Source organism: Cetorhinus maximus, chromosome 9 (genome assembly GCF_964194155.1).
Source record: "Cetorhinus maximus chromosome 9, sCetMax3.hap1.1, whole genome shotgun sequence".
Lineage (NCBI taxonomy): Eukaryota > Metazoa > Chordata > Chondrichthyes > Lamniformes > Cetorhinidae > Cetorhinus > Cetorhinus maximus.
Window position 1 is genome coordinate 14,484,673 of NC_135887.1, and position 20,933 is coordinate 14,505,605.

The window sequence follows — 20,933 nt, forward strand, 5'->3', positions numbered from 1 at the left end:
GACGATGGAGGCATCTTTGTATCCTTAAGGGACAGTTCCTTGCTCCCACATAGACTGGAAGAGCTTAGTGAGCTGCTTGACCGGGCATTGATCTCCAGCCTTGCAGGACTCCTCTACATGGCGTAGCTGGGATCCAGCTGAGTAGAGACGAGGGAGGTACCGGGCAAATCCTAGGTCAATTAAGCCAAACTGTTTGACCCATCTCCTCGAGGCTGGTAACAGCAACACTGGCAATTGACTGGAGTAGCTCATATGGCTAGCCGAATGAACTGGGGCTCAGTGAGTGGTACCTTGCTGCAGCAAAGAATAGTGCCCAAGAGGGGCACAACAGAAGTAAATAAAAAGAAATAAAAGCAGAAAATACTGGAAAAACTCAACAGGTTTCACAGCATTAGTGGAAAGAGAAACAAAGCTCTGAAGAAGGGTCATACGGACTCAAAACGTAAATTCTGTTTCTCCCTCCACAGATGCTGTCAGACCTGCTGAGTTTTTCCAGCATTTTCTGTTTTTATTTCAGATTTCCAGAATCCGCAGTATTTTGCTTTTATATTAAATAAAAAGAAAATTGCAGGAGGCTAGCAGGTTATTCTCAACCTTCAGGTACAAAGAAAGTCCTGTGCTGGATGTTCATGAATTGTGTCCTAACCGGGCTACCAGTCTCTATAAATAGGGTTCCAGGGGATAAATGGCTTTTCTTTTTTTGCTTCCTTTTTTCCAGGCCTTTTTAAAAGGGGGCAAGATAAATATCTGGTAGGGAATGAGATAGAGATGATCAAATATTCCGCAGGAATGGACAGTCCTGGGCTAGGGGTTGTATGTGGATAGCAGGCTAGCATGAATTAGAATAGATGGAAGAATATCCTGGAGTCTTACTTGATACAGAATGCTGACTCAGGAGGCTGAATGGGCATGTTAAGACCAATGCTTGATGGGATAAGTGATCTTTTCCCAATTTGTGCTTATGTTTTTATGAAGAAGCCTTGAGAGTCAATGTGGGAGCTGGGAAGGAATTGGGGTTCATGTCCAGGATTACCTAACTGGTTTCCTGATCTCATCTGTGCTATTGTGGTGAGGCACCAATTGGAACAGACCTAATGTTTTCCTACAGGGAGGTAGGAAGTATCCATATTGATATATCTCATGCCTCTCACAGGCCCATCGCTCAACCAGAAATGGGGAATGGTGCAGAGTACCCCAAGAAGGGGAGAAATTATACTGGAGAGAAGGAGTGTCAACCTCAAAAAATAAACACAAAACAAATACACTTTCACCTAATACATGTGAAGGCAGCTAAAGTGGAACTACTAACACAAAAAGCACTTTACACACTTATAAACCAAGAAACACAATATTCACATTTCAGATATTCAAATACCTCTTAATTCATTCCAATCTGATTAACCTTTGGGAAGTTTTGGTTCTTTTAAAATTGATACTTTTTCTTTACAAAAGAAAATATTAATTCAGAAGAATAATTTAATTTTCAATTAATTTTAATTGACTATCGCCTTCAAATTCTTTTGGCTTTAGAATCCTCAAAAAAAATCAACTATTTGGTGGTGATTCAAAACTTATTAGCATGGAACCTTGATTCTGGACCATAATGCAAGTTTTCCCTGGATACTTGGAGTTTCCAGCTTCTGATTGGTCTATATAGATTATGACTTCAGCCTGTGAAAAGTAAGATCCATTTGTTCCATTTTAAAAAATAACATAGCCTTGAACTAAAATGTTGACAACACAACTCACCCTGTATCCAACACCTTGAATCTCGGTTGGTCTGAGGTTAATTACAACAGTTGCATGGATAGTCAAATCCGGATAGCAATTTAATCTGCTGGATTAAGTAAATCACGTCTGCAAAAATCACTTAACATTTAATTGAACTTTAGCTGGCTGATGCAAAAAATCAATGCCGAACCAAGATTCCACTTGTATCTAATCAATTATCAGATTCTATGTACGTTGAGTTTTACCATTGTCTCTGATTGATAGTTTTAATTGGGCCTAAGGTGGGTAAATGAAATTGAGGTATAGATCGGGGATGATTCAATTGAAAGGTGGAAAAAGGCACATGAAGACGAATGGCCTCCTCCTGTTCCTACATTAACATTGTCGAAAGGGCCAGTTTTCTTGTACTAGCTCCACTGTCATGGCTATGTCCAGAGCTGCTGAATTAATACACTGGGTGTTTGTACTGCCATCTACACATCAGAATCGTACCTGGAGTTATCGACAATGTACTGCACAATTTTATCCAAGACCTTCTCGAACAAAGCTGTGCGCACCCAAATGTGTTTGATAGCTTGAGGTGTAAGAGTTGGGCTCTTGGATATTGATCCCTGCCTCTTCAGAGATTCCTGTCCATTTGACTGGTTTTTCCTGCCAATACACATGTGCATATAATAAACAGTTTAAAACTTAAAAGGAATCAAACAGTATCGTTAAAAGTCAATTGCTCCAACTATTATCACACCTATTGAATATATGATTTTTGTGTGACTTAATATGTCGATCAATTAAAACCGCATTTTATTGTGAAGCTAATTTTATATAAAATGCTTGCTCGCTGTTTAAAGACCACATTTCAAAACTGGTTATTATTAGCCTTAATATTTCTATTCAGGCATGATTGACAGATTCAAACCCTTGTGATGGAAGTGAGCACCAGAAATACCCAAAAGCTCAATCCCCAGTTTATGCTACATTGGCTATTCTCAGCTGGGTTAGCAGTGGGCAGGCTGGATAAGGCCTCGTGGTCTGCGGGCTAGGGCTGGTGAAAAGAAGGAGCCCAAGTTACAAAAAAATGGCCAAAAAGGCTAATGGAATTATAGCCTTTGTAACTGGAGAGTCAGAACATGAAGGGGAGGATATTTTGCTGCAGCTTTACTAAACTCTGTTCAGGAGTAATTCAGGGCACCGTACCTCAGAAAAGTTATGTTGTCCTTGGATGGAGTGCAGCACAGATTCACCAGAATGTTACCGGGGGCTCCAAGGGTTGGATAAGGAGGAGAGATTACAAAGGTTTTGGAACATAGAAAGCAAAGGGGTCATTTAATTGAGATTTTAGGATTTTTGAAAAGAATTGATAGAATAAACTTTTTCCGTTGTGGAGGAGTCTAGGACAAGGGCACAAAATGCAATAAATGATAACTCAATTAATAATTTTAAACATAAAACAATGTAGGACAAAGTATACAAGAAAAAATATTGGGTGCTTGTGATAAAAGGACAGCAATAATTATGGGTGATTTTAATCTACATATAAACTGGAAAAATCAGACTGGCAGTAGTAGCCTGGATGAGGAGTTCATAGAATGCTTTTGAGATAGTTTTTTAAAAAAGAGTAGCAGGTTCTGGAACCAATCAGAGAGCAGGTTATATTAGACTTGGTATTGTGTAATGTGACAGCATTAATTAATAACCTCAGAGTGAAGGTACTCATAGGTAGCAGCAACCACAATATGTCTGAACTTTACATCCAGTTTGAAAGGAAGAAGGGTGGGTCAAAGACTAGTATTTTAAACTTAAATAAGGGCAACTCTGTGGGCATGAAAGCTGAGCTCGCTGAAGTGAACTGGGATACTAGGTTAGGGGACAGATCAATAGAGAAGCAGCAGCAGACATTTAAGGAGATATTTCAGAATACTCAGAATAAGTATATTCCTACCATAAAGAAAAATTCTGAGGGGAGGACCCACCATCCGTGGTTAACTAAAGAAATTAAGGAAAGCATCAAACTTAAGGAAAAAGCATATAAAGTTGCAAAGATGAGTGGCAGGTCAGGTGATTGGTCAGAATATAAAGAACGGCAGAGAATGACTACAAGGTTAATGAGGAGAAAGAAGCTATAAGCTAGCTAGAAATGTAAAAACGGACAACAAGAGTTTCTACAGGTATTTAAAAAGGAAAAGTAAAGTGAGTGTTGGTTCTCTAGAGAGTGACAGTGGGGAGTTAATAGCAGATGATAAGGAAATGGTGGATGAAATGAACAAATATTTTGCTTCTGTCTTCAGTATAGAGGATACACAAACTTTCCAGTAACAGCTGTAAATCAGGAGATGGAAGGGAGAGGGGAACTTGGTGAAATTACAATCACTAGGGAAGCAGTACTGAGCAAACTGATGGAGCTGCGGGCTGACAAGTCTTCGGGTCCTGATGGACTTCATCCTAGGCTCTTAAAAGATGTGGCTAATGAGGTAGTAGGTGCGTTGGTGTTAATTTTCCAAAATTCGCTAGATTCTGGAAAGGTTCCATCAGACTGGAAAGTAGCAAATATAACCCCTCTATTCAAGGAGGGAGGCAGAAAACAGGAAACTATAGGCCAGTTAGCTTGATGTCTGTTGTTGTGAAAGTGTTAGAATTAATCATTAAGGAGGTTATAGCTGGGCACTTAGAGGAAGTCAAGGTAATCGGGGAAAGTCAGCGTGGTTTTGTGAAAGGGAAATAATGTTTACCTAATTTATTGGAGTTCTCTGAAGGCATAATATGTTCTGTGGATAAAAGGGAGTCTGCACATGCGCTGTACTTGGATTTCCAGAAGGCATTTGATAAGGTGCCACATCAAAGGTTATTGTGGAAAATAAAAGTTCGTGGTCTAGGATGTAATATATTAGCATGGATGGAGGATTGGCTGGCTGGCTGGCAGAAAACAGAGTATGCATAAATGGGTCTTTTTCTGATTATCAGGATGTAACGAGTGGAGTCCCACAGGGGTCTGTGCTGGGGCCTCAACTTATTACGATTTATATCAATGACTTAGATGAGGGGAGTGAAGGCATGGTAGCTAAATTTGCAGATGACACAAAGATAACTAGGAAAGTATGTTGCGAAGAGGACATAAGGAGGTTGCAGACAGATATAGATAGCTTGAGTGAGCAGGAAAAAATCTGGCAGATGGAGTATAATGTAGGAAAATGTGAAGTTGTTCACTTTGACAAGAACAATAAAAAAGCAGAATATCACTTAAACCAAGAACGGCTGCAGAATTCTGAGGTGCAGAGGGATCTAGGTGTTCTAGTGCATGAGTCACAAAAAGTTAGTATGCAGGTACAGCAAGTAATTAAGAAAGCTAATGGAATGCTATCCTTTAGTATGAGAAGAATTGAACACAAAAGTAAGGATGTTGTGCTTCAGTTATACAGGGCATTGGTGAGACTACATCTCGAATATTGTGCGCAGTTTTGGTCTCCTTATTTAAGGAAGGTTGTAAATGCGTTGGAGGCAATTCAGAGGTGGTTTACTAGATTGATACCTGGAGGGAGCGGGTTGTCTTATGAGGAAAGGCTAGATAGACTGGACTTGCTTCCACTGGAGTTTAGAAGAGTGAGGGGTGACTTTATTCAAGTATATAAGGTCCTCTGCAGTATTGACAGGGTGGACGTGGAAAGGATGTTTCTTCTGGTTGCTGAGTCCAGAACTAGGAGGCACTGTTTTAAAATTAGGGGTTGGCCTTTTAGGACAGAGGTGAGGAGAATTTTTTTCTCTCAGAGGGTTGTGCGACTTTGGAACTCTCTGCCTCAGAAGGTGGTGGAGGCGGGGTCATTGAATATTTTAAAGGCAGAGGTAGATAGATTCTCATGAGGCAAGGGAATTAAAGGTTATCGGGGGTAGATGGGAATGTGGAATTCAAAACACAAACAGACCATCCATGATCTGATTGAATGGCGGAGCAGACTTGAGGGGCCAAATGGCCTACTTCTGCTCCTAGTTCATATGCTCATATATATTTCCATCCAACTATATGGTACCATGTGAGAGCTATGCAACACGCTGGCTGATATTACACAAAGCCAAGCAAAAAAGCTGAGCAAATACCGCAATTGTATAGATCCTGAACGCTTCATCCGATCTTAATTTGCTTCTTAATTGCAGAATTGGCGTCTAAATAGCTAAAAGGTTAAGTCAATAAATTAAGTCATAATTAGGTAACAAATGAAATAAGGAGAAGGGAAATTTCTATTCACATTGTGCAGGGAGACTTCTCAAGGGCAGTTAGGTATGAGCAATAAAAATGCTGGCCTCGCCAGCGACGCCCACATCCCATGAAGGAATGAAAAAACAAGATGGAGGGGCTATAGTCAAAGTGACCCTGGCCAATGTTCTTTACCACACTGACCTCTCACTAGGATTATTTGTAATACCCATTGGTAGTCTTCATTCCCATCTCAGCAGCAATGTCAACCACTGTAATATACTCTTCTCCTCTCCCCACCTCCTGATATACTCACGTCTGGATACTCCAGTTAGTGAAGCTAAATTGGACTATTGGCAGAATGCCCTTGCTGCAGTCTCTCTTGAAAGTCAAACTGAGACGGGTCTGGCTCTGAGCTGATGGGAAGCCTTAAAGTCCCACTTACTTGTTATCCACCTGTTGCTGTAACTCTTGAACTTTCTTGCACAGATCGCCCGCTATTTGATAGGCTTTCCCAACTTTTGTAAAAAGTGCGGCTACTTTGTCACTCCGGAGAAAACCAGCAGCCCTGCGCTTCAGCATGTAGAGCAGGCAGGCCTCCACGACAGCTAGAACAAGAAGAAAGGATGTCTATTCAGCCCACAGAATCTTTCCAATTCGCAACCAATTAAAGCAATTTTAAAATTAAAGCATTAGAGCATTTTTTTTTTTTCCTTTTGTTTAAGACAAGTTAAGAGTTTCTCCTGGAATTTCTATTTGTTAGGTTTAATGTGCTCACAGGTAATCTTGGACTCGAAATGCAGTTATTTGATTTAACAGATAATCTGAACTGTTTCTTTAAAGGTCACTGCTTCAAATAGTCAAATCCAGGTCTGTACACTGCTAAGGTCTCCCATAGTTTTGTTTTCTGTAAGGCAAACGATACGTTGATTTGTACGGATAAGATATCGTGTAATATGTAAAGTACAATTCTGTGACCTCAAAATCTAACTACTATTTGGTAAACACTAGGGGTGATAATGGTTTGATTACTGTTTAAGTTGTCACCCATCACTGGGGGAAAACTGACAGGATGAGAGAAAAAAAAACAAAGTCTCCTTACATACGAAGTGCTGACAGTGTTACTATTACTACCAGTGTAAAATCTAAGCCATTATTAATTATAACTCACAGGGACACATAATCTGTCGGGCTATGATGTAGAGTGAGCACTCCTACATTTCCTGGCTCCATAGGAAGTTTGTTGTTTAAAAAAAAGTTTTTCATCGGTGGCCACTGTTTGGGCTGCAGCTGTCGCTGTCGAATCCTGGCCTGGAGAGATCTAACTTGAGTCTCATTACTGACCAATTTTTTTTGAGGGTACTCAAAGTAGGAGCTATGTACATATATAAATTGGGGGCCTAAAACCTGTTTCATATACCTGCCTGAAAAAAGCCCAATCTGTTGTGCCGTATTTTTAAGATGTCTTTGGAATGAAGGATATTGGTCCTCAACAGGACCCCATTGTGTCTCCTCTACTCCTGCAAAACAGTGCAACCCTTGTCCAATTTCTAGTTCCGTTTTCATCTTTCTTCATGAGTAACGTCATTCAACAATCGTTGAAAGAAAAGCTCTCACATATATTCAAGGCAAGGGTGATACATGCATTGCTAATAAACCTAAACTTATCCACAAAAGAATGCAGGAAAGGAACTCTGGAGTACATGCAAATAGAGCGCTTTTTGTTATTCTGCTCATTTATCAGAATTTTACCGGTCCCGCCAAAGTTAATGGACTTTTGAACGGCTCGCCACATATTACAGCCCTGCCCCCATCGCGACAGGGCTGTAAAATTCTGTCCAAAGCGTTTCTCAGCATCATTAAGAAATGTGGATTATAGAAAGCACTGTGCAATTATCTTGATGATATTGCATTTACAACATTATCAAACCTCCCTGTGCCCCTCACACTCCAGAATGATTCTGTATTAAAAAAACATTTAGAAATGGATCTGGATGCCAAGTATTGTTTGATGTTCAGAATATCAAAGGAGCAATTGAGATGTGCTTGGCACTTCCTGGAAATGGAGATCATCATGCTGTATTATTTTCTGAGCTATTGTTCTCAAAAAGTTTCATATGGAAAGATAATTACATTTAGTATTAAAAGGACTCTTCTGATTGACCCATAATTAACTCTGGGTGCACAGAATATTGATCTGGTTTTGTGTATGCAATAATTTACATGAACAGCAACATTCCATTACCTCTAATACTTGACAGTATAATCTCAGCGGTTTGAAGTCACAGGCAATTACTGGTTAATACAGCCAATGTTATTTCAATGCATGTTTGAAACATCTCACTGTTGGATCATTATGGATAAGGATGCTAGGGAAAATGCAAAACACACATGACAGCAATTCATAATGATCATTTTTTGGGGTTATCATCAGGTGGCCATTAAAAGTACGCTGGTGCTCTCCCAATATGGTTTCAAACAGAGATCGATTTTATTTTTATTCTTTCACAGAGTGTGGTTGGCTAGGCCAGTGTTCATTTCCCATTCCTAATTGCCCTTAAGGTGGGGGTTGTAAGCTGCCTTCTTGAACCGCTGAAGATGGTTGCAAATACTTCAGCCTTCTGTTTTGCACTGATGTGCTGGGCTCTCCCATCACTGAGGATGGGAATATTTGTGAAGCCTCCTCCTCTGGTTGGCTGTTTAATTGCCCTCCACCATCCACGACAGGATGTGGCAGGACTGTAGAGCTTAGATCTGATCTGTTGATTGTGGAATCGCTTAGCTCTGTCTATTGCATGCTGCTTCCGTTGTTCGGCATGCAAGTAGTCCTGTATTGTAGCTTCACCAGGTTGACACCTCAATTGATTTGATTTTAATATGCAGTACAATCAGATAAAACTATAGAAGTAGACCATTCAGCCCATCTGGTCTGTGCTGGTTCTTTCGTAGAGCAATCCAGTTAGTCCCACTTCCCTGCTCTTTTCCTATATCCTTGCAATTTTTTCTCCAAGGGGAGAATTTTCTCCCTGTCGAGAGGGTTGTGTAGGAGTGGGCGCAGGCATGCATGTAGCCGATTGCTGCCCGCGATCGGCTGGGCACCGCCATTTTACGTGGGCGGGCCAATTAAGGCCTGCCCAGCGTGATGTGTGCCCGGAAGCGCTGAGCGCTCCCTGTGCGGGCTGGGGGGGGTTGCCTGAGTCGGGGCCTGCGTTCTTTCACGCATGCATGTGTAAGACTGCAGAAATCTCCCCGAGGCACAGAGCTACCTCAGGGAGATTAGTTAAAAAAAATTTTAGGACATGTTCCCTCATGTGAAACAGTCACATGAGCTGGGACATGTCAATGAATTTTATTTAAAAATTTTTCAAACCTTAAAAAACCTTCATGAAGCCTCATCCCGCCCGTGGATGAGGTTCCATGAAAAATGCGAAGGCCGCCTGGGCTCTTCGCCTGTCTGCCAACCTTAAGCCTTATTGTTTTAATTGATAGTTAACTGGCCTTAATAGGCCTTTGACAGTTCGGCGGGTGTGTAGCCGACTTGGCTGCGCACCCACTGAACTGAAAATCTGAATGACGCGCGGTGACGTCAGGGCCCAAGGTCACCGTGTGTCATTTTACACCTCGGCGAGTGGGCCCCGCCCCCGCTCACCGAGCCGAAGATTCTGCCCCAAGTATTCATGTAATTCCATTTTCAAGGCTACTGAATTTGTACCCACCACCTTATCAAACAGCGCATTTCAAATCCTAACCACTCGTTGTGTGAAAAAGGTTTTCCTCACGTCACCTCTGGTTCTTTTGCTAATTAACTTAAATCTTGTTATTGACTCCTCAGCAATTGGAAATGGTTTCTCTTTGTATACTGTAACAGTTCTAACAAATCTTCTCTTAGCCTTCTCTGCTTTAAAGCAAACAACCGTAGCTTCTTCAGTCCACCCACATAATTATAATCCACCATCCCTGGAACCATTCCAGTAAGCCTCTTCTGTACCCTCTCCTGAGCCTTCCCAGTAGTCTCGGTGATCCTATCACACAGTCAAACATATTCATTCAAAAACTTATGCAGGAAAAGAAAATGAAGGTCTTCCAGTACAAGTGAATTCCACGTTTCACCCAGCATTTCAGAGCACATGTATCAACATTACAGGAGTGCAAGGTAATTATAGATAAGGAAGGCCCATCTCAATCCATCCATCCAGGAATACCCATGTTCTACTCTCACACTTTAAAATAAGATTCTGGATATACCTACTCCATATCCTTAACCCTCTTGTGTACCAATAAGATGCCACCTTTCCAGCAACAAATTGCCTTAACATACCATCCTTAGCATCAAAAAGAGTCCAAAAAGACACCTTTCCAGGAGTCCCCACAGTTTTGATTCATAATTTGGATCTCCATCACCCAAGGTCAGGTTCCTTCACTACGCTGCTGCCAGCACTTGAATTCTTAAGGGCATTTCCCATAAGTCGTGAAAATGTGACATCCTGAAGCAAATTCCACAATTTTCTACATTGCTAGTGTCATGTGACTTAAAATGAACACTGCAATTTTTCATAAATAGTCCTGAAAAGTGCAAGTTTCTGGGCATGAGAACAGCTCCCTCAGCCCTCTCCAAAAGAGTTTAGGGGCTGGAGAGGCTGGGAGGAGGAGATGCAAAATAGCGACAGAAAGCAGGCGTGGGGGGTGGAGTACCTGTCATCATCCTGCTGCCATGACAGTATACCAACAGCGGGAAAGGTGGAGGATGGCCCACCTGTGCCAGTTAAGTGGCTAATTAATGCCCTCTTCCCACCACCACTCACATTTTACCTGCAGCAGGTGGGTCCCCTGCTGCTTTGGGAGACTACCTGATGAACCCTGGTGGCCTCCCCATGGGCTGGGGAATTGGGGGGGGGGGTTCCTCTGATCGGGCACGCTGCAGTCACAGAGGGGCCTCTAGGCAGCCACTGGGGGTGCCCTCACCAGACTCTCCAGGCAGGATGACACAACACCTTCTCCTGCCATTTTGCCAGCCTTCCCGTTTCCCAGCCTATCGCCATGGGGCAGGTAAAATTCCGGCTAGTAAGTCACTGCACAGTCCCCTTTCTCTAACTCGCTCATTATCATCCTTAATCTTCCCTTCAACCTAAAGTCTCCAGCCAAACCAAAACCCCAAACTTGGCATCATCTAACCAGAAGTTCTTCATTCACCGAATCTCACTCACGTGCTCTCTCCGACCTGGATGCCCTGCATTTACGGACTTTAAGTTTTTCAATTCAAAACAAGGCACGAAATGGAGATAAGGAAGATGATCTTTCTTTAAATCCACTCCAGATGCCATCTCCTGGGGTGTCAGGTTTTGAGATGCTGAGATAATCACATATTTAATATTAAAAAGGAGTCGAGTGTTCCCTGCGTTGTGCAGTGAAAATGACAGATCACATCATGAAAAGTAATGTGGGAGTTAAAGTGGCGCTGTAAAGACTAATACCATTTTATTTAAAAAATGAACTGCAAGAGGGCAAAAATGTGGCACTGATGCAGCATGTGTAGATAGATCTCATTACGTGCTTAAAATTCACTACATGGCGAGTTCCTAATTTTGTCCGTCTTCTCTGGACAAAGCACATGCAGGGTAAACCAGCCCTTTCACAACAGAGAGGGAGGGGATATCAGTGGGTTAGTCACCCTGTGTTACTGGCCATCTCTTATTAATCAGTGCTTTCCTTTTTCTTTTTAAATTCTATTTCCCTTCCTTCTCCTCTTCACCCATTGCTTTATTTTCTCTCAATTTGTTTCTTTCTCCCAGTTGTTTGACAAGCTTTCGTTTGTTCCTATTTATTTCTTTCCATTTACTTATTTCTCCATTTTATTTCCGATGGTTTATTTGGAACAGGTGCGGAACAAAATACAGTACAAATAATGCACGCACAGGTATAAAAACACGTTGTAGTTAATAAAGAATCCAACAGCATGCAATACTTCATAGGAGGTAATTTCCTTTTCTAGTTTTCTCCCCTACTTTTCAATTTGCATTGACCTCCTTACAGGCAAACGACAGCCAGGCCTTCAGTACTTCATCCACCAGCCTTATGCACATGCCAACAATGAGTGTTGGCAGGCTAACTGACCGGAAGACATTACAGTCCTGCCCGATCTTGTCCTTACTCGTGTGTTTTTATCAGGAGTGCTCCAAGGTCAGGATTTTGCTGTGAAAATAATGGTGAGACTTATTGTTCATTGTTATTAAAGAGCAAATTGGAAGACAACTGCCGTTGTCTGCACATGCTCTGTTTAATGTGAAAATCAGAGGATTCTTCTTTGATTTGCTCTACTCCTCCATGTGCTTCACTACACCGGTACCTTGCTGGGCGACTTGGCATTCAAACACATGAAGGGTGTGAAGCTGTGGTACTTATTCACTAAATGCGCACTAAACATGCCAAAAAGAGTTAGAGACTGCCCATTCAAGTACAAGTGAATTTAACAGTGTGGTAAGTCTTATTTCCTGCCAAACAACTTCCCCTGCACCGAGATTTTACTTTTACAAGTATGGAGTCTCATTACTTCAGATTTTAATACTTGTTGCAGATTTAATTTTCCTTTTAAAACTATGCTTCTGTCTCTTCTATCTTTCCCTTAATCCCATCTTTCTTTCCCTCTCCTTATTTTATTTACTGTACACAAGCTTAAATTAAATTAAATAGTCTAATTTACACTTCCTGGTTTAAACTGCATGCCTAAGCAAGGATTCTTCAACTGGATTATTTGGAGAGACCCGCTGTTGCAGTACAGCTACAACACTGGCATCTACCCGACAATGTAGAAAATTGCCCAGGCGTGTCCTGTATACAAAAAGCAGGACAAATCCAACCCGGCCAATTACTGCTCCATCAGTCTACTCTCAATCATCAGCAAAGTGACGGTAGGGGTCTTCAACAGTGCTATCAAGCGGCACTTACTCAGAAATAACCTGCTCACTGACGCTCAGTTTGGGTTCCACCAGGGCCACTCAGCTTCTGACCTCATTAGAAACTTGGTCCAAACATGGACAGAAGAGCTGAATTCCAGAAGTGAGGTGAGAGTGACTGCCCTTAACATCAAGACAGCATTTGACCGCCTGCGACATCAAGGAGCCCTAGCAAAACTGGAGTCAATGAGAATCAGGGGGAAAACCCTCCAATGGCTGGAGTCATACCTAGCACAAAGGGAGGTGGTTGTGGTTGTTGGAGGTCAATATTCCTAGTCCCAGGCCATTGCTGCAGGAGTTCCTCAGGGTAGTGTTCTTGGCCCAACCATCTTCAGCTGCTTCAACAATGATCTTCCCTCCATCATAAGGTCCGAAGTGGGGATGTTCGCTGATGATTGCACAATATTCAGCACCATTCACGATTCCTCAGATACTGAAGCAGCCCATGTCCAAATGCAGCAAGACCTGGACAACATTCAGGCTTGGGCTGATAAGCGGCAAATTATATTTGTGCCACACAAGTGCCAGGTAATGACCAACAAGAGAGAATCTAACCATTGCCTCTTGACATTCGATGGTATTACCATCACTGGAGCCCTCACTATCAACATCCTGGGGGTTATCATTGATCAGAAACAGAACTGGATCAGCCATATAAATATTGTGGCTACAAAAACAGGTCAGAAACTGGGAACCCTGCAGCAAGTAACTCACCAACTGATGCCCCAAAGCCTGTCCACCATGTACAAGACACAAGTCAGGAGTGTGATGGAATACTCTCCATTTGCCTGGATGAGTGCAGCTCCAACAACACTCAAGAAGCTTGACACCATCCAGGACAAAGTAGCCTGCATGTCGGCACCCCCCATCCACCACCTTCAACATTCACTCCCCTCACAACCAATGCACGGAGGTTGCAGTGTGTACAATCTACAAAATGCACTGCAGAAACTCACCAAGGTTCCTCCACAGCATCTTCCAAACTCACGACATCTATCACCTAGAAGGACAAGGGCAGTAGATGCATGGGAACTCCACCACCTGCAGATGCCCCTCCAAGCCGCACACCATCCTGACTTGGAAACATATCGCCGTTTCTTCACTGTCGTTGGGTCAAAATCCTGGAATTCCCTTCCTAGCAGCACTGTGGGTGTACCTATACCACATGAACTGCAGCAGTTCAAGAAGGCAGCTCACCACCACCTTAAGGGCAATTAGGGATGGGCAATAAATGATGGCCCAGCCAGCGACGCCCACATCCCGTGAATGAATAAAAGGAAATTCCTCATTTTCGGCCACCATAAGCAGGGACATGTGCGAGGCCAGGTCTACTTTGAAACAGAATTAACATTTTGAGTCTGTAGGACTCTTCTTCAGAGGTGCTCTGAGGCAGAGTCATACGGACTCTAAGCGTTAACTCCGTTTCTCTCTTCTCAGATGCTGCCAGAGCTGCTGAGTTTTTCCATCATTTTTTGTTTTTATTTCAAATTTCTGGCATCCGTGGTATTTTGCTTTTATCTACTTTGAAACAACTGGCCTTCAATGCGAGGGCACCAACTAAGGCCAACAGGGAAGGGAGCTTCATGTACCATGTGTGCATTGATTATGTATCTGCATTTGGACGTGGACTGCTTCAGTATCTGAGGAATCGCGAATGGTGCTGAATATTGTGCAATCATCAGCGAACATCCCCACTTTGGACCTTATGATGGAGGGAAGGTCATTTTATCATTAAAATATACTGGAAATACTTAGCAGGTCTGGCAACATCTGTGGAGAGATAAACAGGTTTAGAACTGAAGAAGGGTCACAGACCTAAAACATCTAAGCCTGTTTCTCTCTTCACAGATGCTGCCAGACCTGACGAGTATTTCTAGCATTTTCCGTTTTTATTTCCGATTTACAGCACCTGGAGTAATTTGCTTTTGTATTAAAATGTTTGTGTCAGCAGTCTCATGATCTTGTTTTATGACTGCCTTTGAGGGCAATATACTGAACCAGTGCCATTATGTGGAAGAAAAAGTCATTCTTCTGAGTTCTGTATCATATTACGCTCATTTTTTTTTTAATAAACAGGGAAAGAAACACCAAACCTATTCATATCATTGGGAAAGAGAACTCAGCTCTCTTTAAGCTGCCTCTGTTTCTCTGTTTAGAGGCAGGGAGGACCAAGGTTGTGGATGGATTTGAATACGAGAATGAGAATTTTAAACTGCCAGTTAGCAGATTTGTGGCCACCAACAGCCCATTCTGCCCACCATATTATAATGGAAGAAAGTAAATCATTTCCACATACATGAAGTTGTTTCAGGCAGCTGGAGGCATACAGGAAAGATGGGTGGATGTGGCTACAGAGCCATTGAAAAACAGTATAGTCATAAACTCCAGTCAGTCTGAGAGATTTGTGTACTGATATCATGGCTCTAGAACACAGTGTAAAGTCAGAATGAAAAAATACTGCGAAAAAGGCAACTGACACATTCAGAAGGAAGAATGTCACAGTTTTGCTTTTATTCTTACATGGGATGTCAGTGTCACTGGCAAGGCCAACCTGGAAAAACTCAGCAGGTCTGGCAGCATCTGCGGAGAGGAACACAGTTAACGTTTCGAGTCCGAATGACCCTTCAACGGAACTAAGTAAAAATAGAAGAGAGGTGAAATATAATCTGGTTTTAGGGGGGGGGGGGGGACAAGTAGAGCTGGATAGAGGGCCAGTGATAGGTGGAGATAACCAAAAGATGTCATAGACAAAAGGACAAAGAGGTGTTGAAGGTGGTGATATTATCTAAGGAATGTGCTAATTAAGGGTAGAAAGCAGGACAAGCAAGGTACAGATAGCTCTAGTGGGAGTGGGGTGGGGTGAAGGGAAGGGATCGAAATAGGCTAAAAGGTAGAGATAAAACAATGGATAGAAATACATTTAAAAATAATGGAAATAGGTGGGAAAAGAAAAATCTATATAAATTATTGGGAAAAAAAAAGGGGGGGGATCAGAAAGGGGGTGGGGATGGAGGAGAGAGTCATGATCTAAAATTATTGAACTCGATATTCAGTCCGGAAGGCTGTAAAGTGCCTAGTCGGAAGATGAGGTGCTGTTCCAATTTGTTGCCAATTGCTAGTTGCCCTCGAGGAGGTGGCTGTGAGCCACCTTCTTGAACCATTGGTGTGGTGCAAGGTTTCCCGCAGAGCTGTTAAGAAGGGAGCTCCATGATTTTGACCCAGCGATAAGTGAAGTTCAACGAACGGATAGGAGAAGGGAGCAGGTTAAAAAAGCACTATTGTCACCATCCTGTAACCTTTGTAAGCATACTGGTCTCTGAGCTGTTCTTAATTTCTAGTTTAGTTCAGGAAAAAAAATATAACACGTCCCAAAATGTGGATAACAGCAGTTACACAAACAAGACTTGACTGGCACCCAATTCACAAAAACTGTCAAATAACAAATTACACTTTCAGCGCCAGGCCAACAAGCTAAAGAAAAGCAACTGTTGGTTTTCCTGTGCCAAGGCAATGCAGTTACTTCATGATGCGTTAGTCAAGAGATTTGTGAATCTCTGTGGTGCTCCTGATGGTGAGTCAGACGATAGCTGGTAAAATGTTCGTGGCTGCTAAAAATAAATTGTGTGAGCCGGGTGCTGGGGGATGGTTGTGAATTTTCCTTTGATTGGCTCATCAGGGTTTTTAAGTGATTCACACTGATTTTAACAAGGTGCAAGTTTGGGGTAGGAGGGAAACCTGACAGAAAGCTCAGCAATGGCCACTTTACACGACTGAGTCTCATTTAGGAAGTACCGTGCTGCCAGAAAGAGAAGGTAAGATGAGGGAGGAGAGAGAAAAAAAGAAAGACATATTTGCATAGCAATTTTCATGGCCTCAAGGAGTCTCAAAGTGCTTGCCGGAAAAACTCAGCAAGTCTGGCAGCATCTATGGAGGGAGAAACAGAGTTAACGTTTCGAGTCCGTATGACCCTTCTCCAGAATATTTTTGAAGTGTTTTCACTGTTGTCAAGTACTAAGTGCAGCAGAGAATTTGTGCTCAGCAAGCTCCTGGTGGAGTAGTAAACATTGGCCAGGACATCAGAGAGAATGCTTATTGGGAACCCAAGGTTTCCAGGGACCCAAGAGGACCCACGGCATGATTATGCACCTACTCCCACTTCTGTAACATCACCCGTTCCACCTCTGTTCACCTGCTGCCATTCAAAAGGTGCTTAAAAAAAGAACGTTCTTATTGAATTTGGTGCTGCTGGGGAGAAGATTTTTGCGTCAGGTGCAGTCACTGGGAGAGACAAGTCCATTGCTAGGGAGGCTCATCAGTACTTGTAGGAGCTGAAGAAACACTCCTACTGTCCCTGGTCTGCAAGAATTCCACAGGAAGATAAAATTGAACGAAAATTGAATGTTCTGATGACGTAACATGCCATAAAAATACAAGTATTGTATCCCCAAAAGGCAAAGCAGAGATAAAAACTGCCACACTAAAGAGGGATTAAACAAAGGATTCTCAATAGTTCATTTACACAAACCGCTCAAAATTACAGAGATAAAAACAAAAAACTGCGGATGCTGGAAATCCAAAACAAAAACAGAAACAGAAGTACCTGGAAAAACTCAGCAGGTCTGGCAGCATCGCGGAGAAGAGCACAGTTGACGTTTCGAGTCCTCGTGACCCTTCAACAGAATTACCTTGGCTCAGGGTGTATTATATTACAATGCTTCCACAAGCAGGAAGACGTAATTACAGTGTGACAAATTTACTTAAGTGGTTTTATTTCAATGTGGACATTGGAATTTATTGTGCAAAAACTTGATGGCAAGTGTGTGCAGCGCAAAATCTTTTCACCCAGATACCTTAGGCATATGTGACAATTCCTGACCTTTTTCTATCATGGGAGTCTCACACACTGTATACACAGTTGACTTGTATGTGCTTTCCAATAACAACAGGCAATTTTTATCCTTGTAAAACATCAGTCGGCTTATACATAGTGGAAATTTACTCAAAGGCTTGTGCTCTCCAGGTATTTACACCATGCAATGCTCTTTTTGCCAATGAGATCATTATAAGCACAGTGGTAACCCTCTGAGTATAACCTGTGTATTGCAGCTAAGCACCATGGATCTTGTCCTCCCCCATACATACAAGGCTCTAATAAAACAAAATTAGGCATTTCATACTGTGATTGCTTGGTAATTGCTGTAGAAGTGTCACACTCTCACCATATTATCTTAGACAAAATATATTAGAGAAATGAGAGTGACTGTGGCATTTGTACATAGGGGAATTGCTTGAAGAAGTGATCATGCAATTGTACCTCCGGTTCTCGTGTTATTGGCATGATCCCATCAAATACTGCGGAGCAGATTCCAAAACTGGTAGAACAGAAGTATTTATACTTGTAACCAGTGCTTCCCCCTCCTAAATATTAATGGGTAGATTCCAGAGAAAGTACTCTCACCTTTGAATCAGAAGCTTGTGGAATCAAGTCCCACTCACGAGACTTGAACAATAGAATCTAGGCTGACACTTCCATGTGGTACTGAGAGAGTGCTGCACTGTCGTAGGTCTTATCCTCTGTCAGATGTTAAAAGAAGGCCCCAGTCTTCCCCATCAGGTAAAAGGTCCCGTGCACTAATCAAAGAAGAGCTGGGCAGGGCCTCAGTGTTTATTTATTGCTCAACCAACATCACAAAAAATGATTATCTGGTCATTATCACCTTATTATTTGTGTACAATTGAACTACTGGAATTCGCTACATCACAGCAGTGTCCACAGCTCAAGTTACCTCATTGGCTAGAAAGCCAATGGGTTTGTGAAAGGCAGTATATAAATGCAAGTTCTTCCTTTGACCTCTATTAGAAGCAGCTGATTGGAGACATGTGCCCCTCCCAGGATCAGGTATACTCCCAAGTATAAATGACCACACCTGTAGGGGAATAATAGCAATGTAAATCAGCTGGTAATTGTTCGACAGGCCATTAATTATCTTGATTTAAGAAGTTCATTCTTTGATCTGAATAGATATTTGTGTCGTGACCTTGTGCAGCACATTCTCCCCCCGCTATGGGAGTGGGATTATAGAGGTATTTGCATCTCCTTCCTTGGCGGCCATAAACTTGGTAATTTTTCTAGTAGGTGCCTTTTACCTATGTGATATAGAAGCCCATGGTGCAAAAACCATGGGAGTGGCAACCTGTAGTTGCTTTGCTGCCATGGGAGGTTTTGATTCTCCGGCAGATTAGTAGACCTACGTTACTATGGGTTCCCTACAGGCCCAGCCATTTATTTTTCTCTGGTCTGAAACTGGTGTGGTTTGCAGAGTGCACACTCCAACTAGGAGGCCGGATTCTGGCCGTGGCTGGGCCCTGAGTCCCCAGAGTAATGTTATTTTTGCAGCTTGCCCATTTTATAAAGGTCCAAGCTGGGCCATTTGTTTCATTGGTTACACCCACCGAAAGGACCACTCCTGCTTCTTCTGGTTCCATAATAAACCTAAACACATTTTGGTGGTGGACACTTGCTAGGCCACATCCACATCCAGAAAAACCAATGTCTACTACACTCAGGACAGCCCAATTTCCCTTATGGGTCTTACAACAGGCACTGGGTCCCTGATTAGCAAATGCAAAATGGCCTAATGCTGACTTTGAGCAGTGGTCTGGGACACCTAAAAAATTGCCTGACCCAATGTCAGCTCGAAAGTCTTTCCTTGCAGCGCAAAACATTGGTTCCAGAAATTGGTTCTGTGTTGAGTTTGTGTTATGTTCACAAATCCACTACAACAAGGTCCACTTTCAGCCCGAATATAGAAACTACTGTCAGTGATTTGCACATATCTAGCATTTTACACCCCTATTAAAACAGTTTTTTTTAAAACAAATTTAGCAACGCCACCTCCCAATTTTAAAGTTGGATTTAATGTTAATGGTATATTCATTGTATTGTTAAGATACAAAGGTGAAGGGCATTGTTTAATTAAGTGCTTAGAGCACTTGTAAAGAGAAACTGCTGGGACTTAGGGACAGACATATATAATGCTGCATTCTGTAAATAAACCCATTATAAAGAAAAGTACTAGTGTCTAGATTCATACTTCACCAACTGGTTTGGGATTGGAGTAACATTTGACTCTGTAATCTCTCTGTTCTTCTCCTCAATCAAAGTTGCAACATTGCTGAAAGGAGAGACATGTCGAAGTTTCTCATCTTGCACTCTTCAGGACGCTTCCCAAGAATACCAATATAGAGGGAAGACAACAATTCATACTGTATGTGAAGAGAGTGCTGAGTGGTTAGCAAGCGGACTCTGATTGGTAGAGGCATTGCTTCAAAGCTAGCTGTTTCATGCTGCTACTTTGCAGTAGCAACACAAGTGGAATTTGCCACTAAAAGGGTGCTGCTGTCAAGCCAAAAAGACGTTCTCCCTATCACACAAATGAATAATGTGATATATGAATTTCAGTGTCAGTGTGATGATAGGCATGTAGGCTGTACATTCCAAAGACTTGGTGGATCATATCAAACAGCATGGCACAGCCGCTGTTTGCAATGGGCAATATACCGTACCAAAACAGCCCGTGCTTGCAAAGCTCAAAGCACAGTGTCCAACATCAGATGTGATTCTGTGATTGGACAACATTTGCTAAATAATCCTCAGTGTGCTAAGAATTACGCTGACAACCAATTTAAGATTGTCAGTAGGGCTCGCAGTTTGATGCATTTGCATGCACTGGAAGCTACATATATTAATACACCGGGCCCTGTTCTTTGCAGACAGAAAGAACATGTACACACATTGTGTCTGTTTCAGCTAAACAAAATAAGTGACAGCCATTCACTGACACATTCCTCAGGGCAATGCCTTGACCAATCAGGGTCAAGCTGCCTGGTCTAAATTTCAAATAATGCTTGGCAGTTAACTGTCAGTCACCATCACTGGTGCATTCTCCATGGCAATGCATCTACCAGAGTCCACGTGCCAACCAATCAGCACTCTCTTCACATACAGTATAAATTGTCGTCTTCCCCCTATATTGGTATTCTTGCGAAGTGTCCTGGTGAGTGCAAGA

The 20,933-nt window shown here is 42.3% G+C and overlaps 1 protein-coding gene across 1 annotated transcript in view; it reads right to left on the reverse strand.

Annotated features, from left to right (window-relative positions):
* Window positions 1–20,933, reverse strand: part of sgsm2 (small G protein signaling modulator 2) — a 228,997-nt gene that overhangs the window by 66,569 nt on the left and 141,495 nt on the right. Inside the window, exons 3-4 of the mRNA XM_078548103.1 lie at window positions 6,360–6,522; window positions 2,224–2,382 (exon numbers count right to left, since the gene is read on the reverse strand). Of these exons, the coding sequence (XP_078404229.1) occupies window positions 2,224–2,382; window positions 6,360–6,522 (322 nt within the window). The remainder of the gene's footprint in view (window positions 1–2,223; window positions 2,383–6,359; window positions 6,523–20,933) is intronic.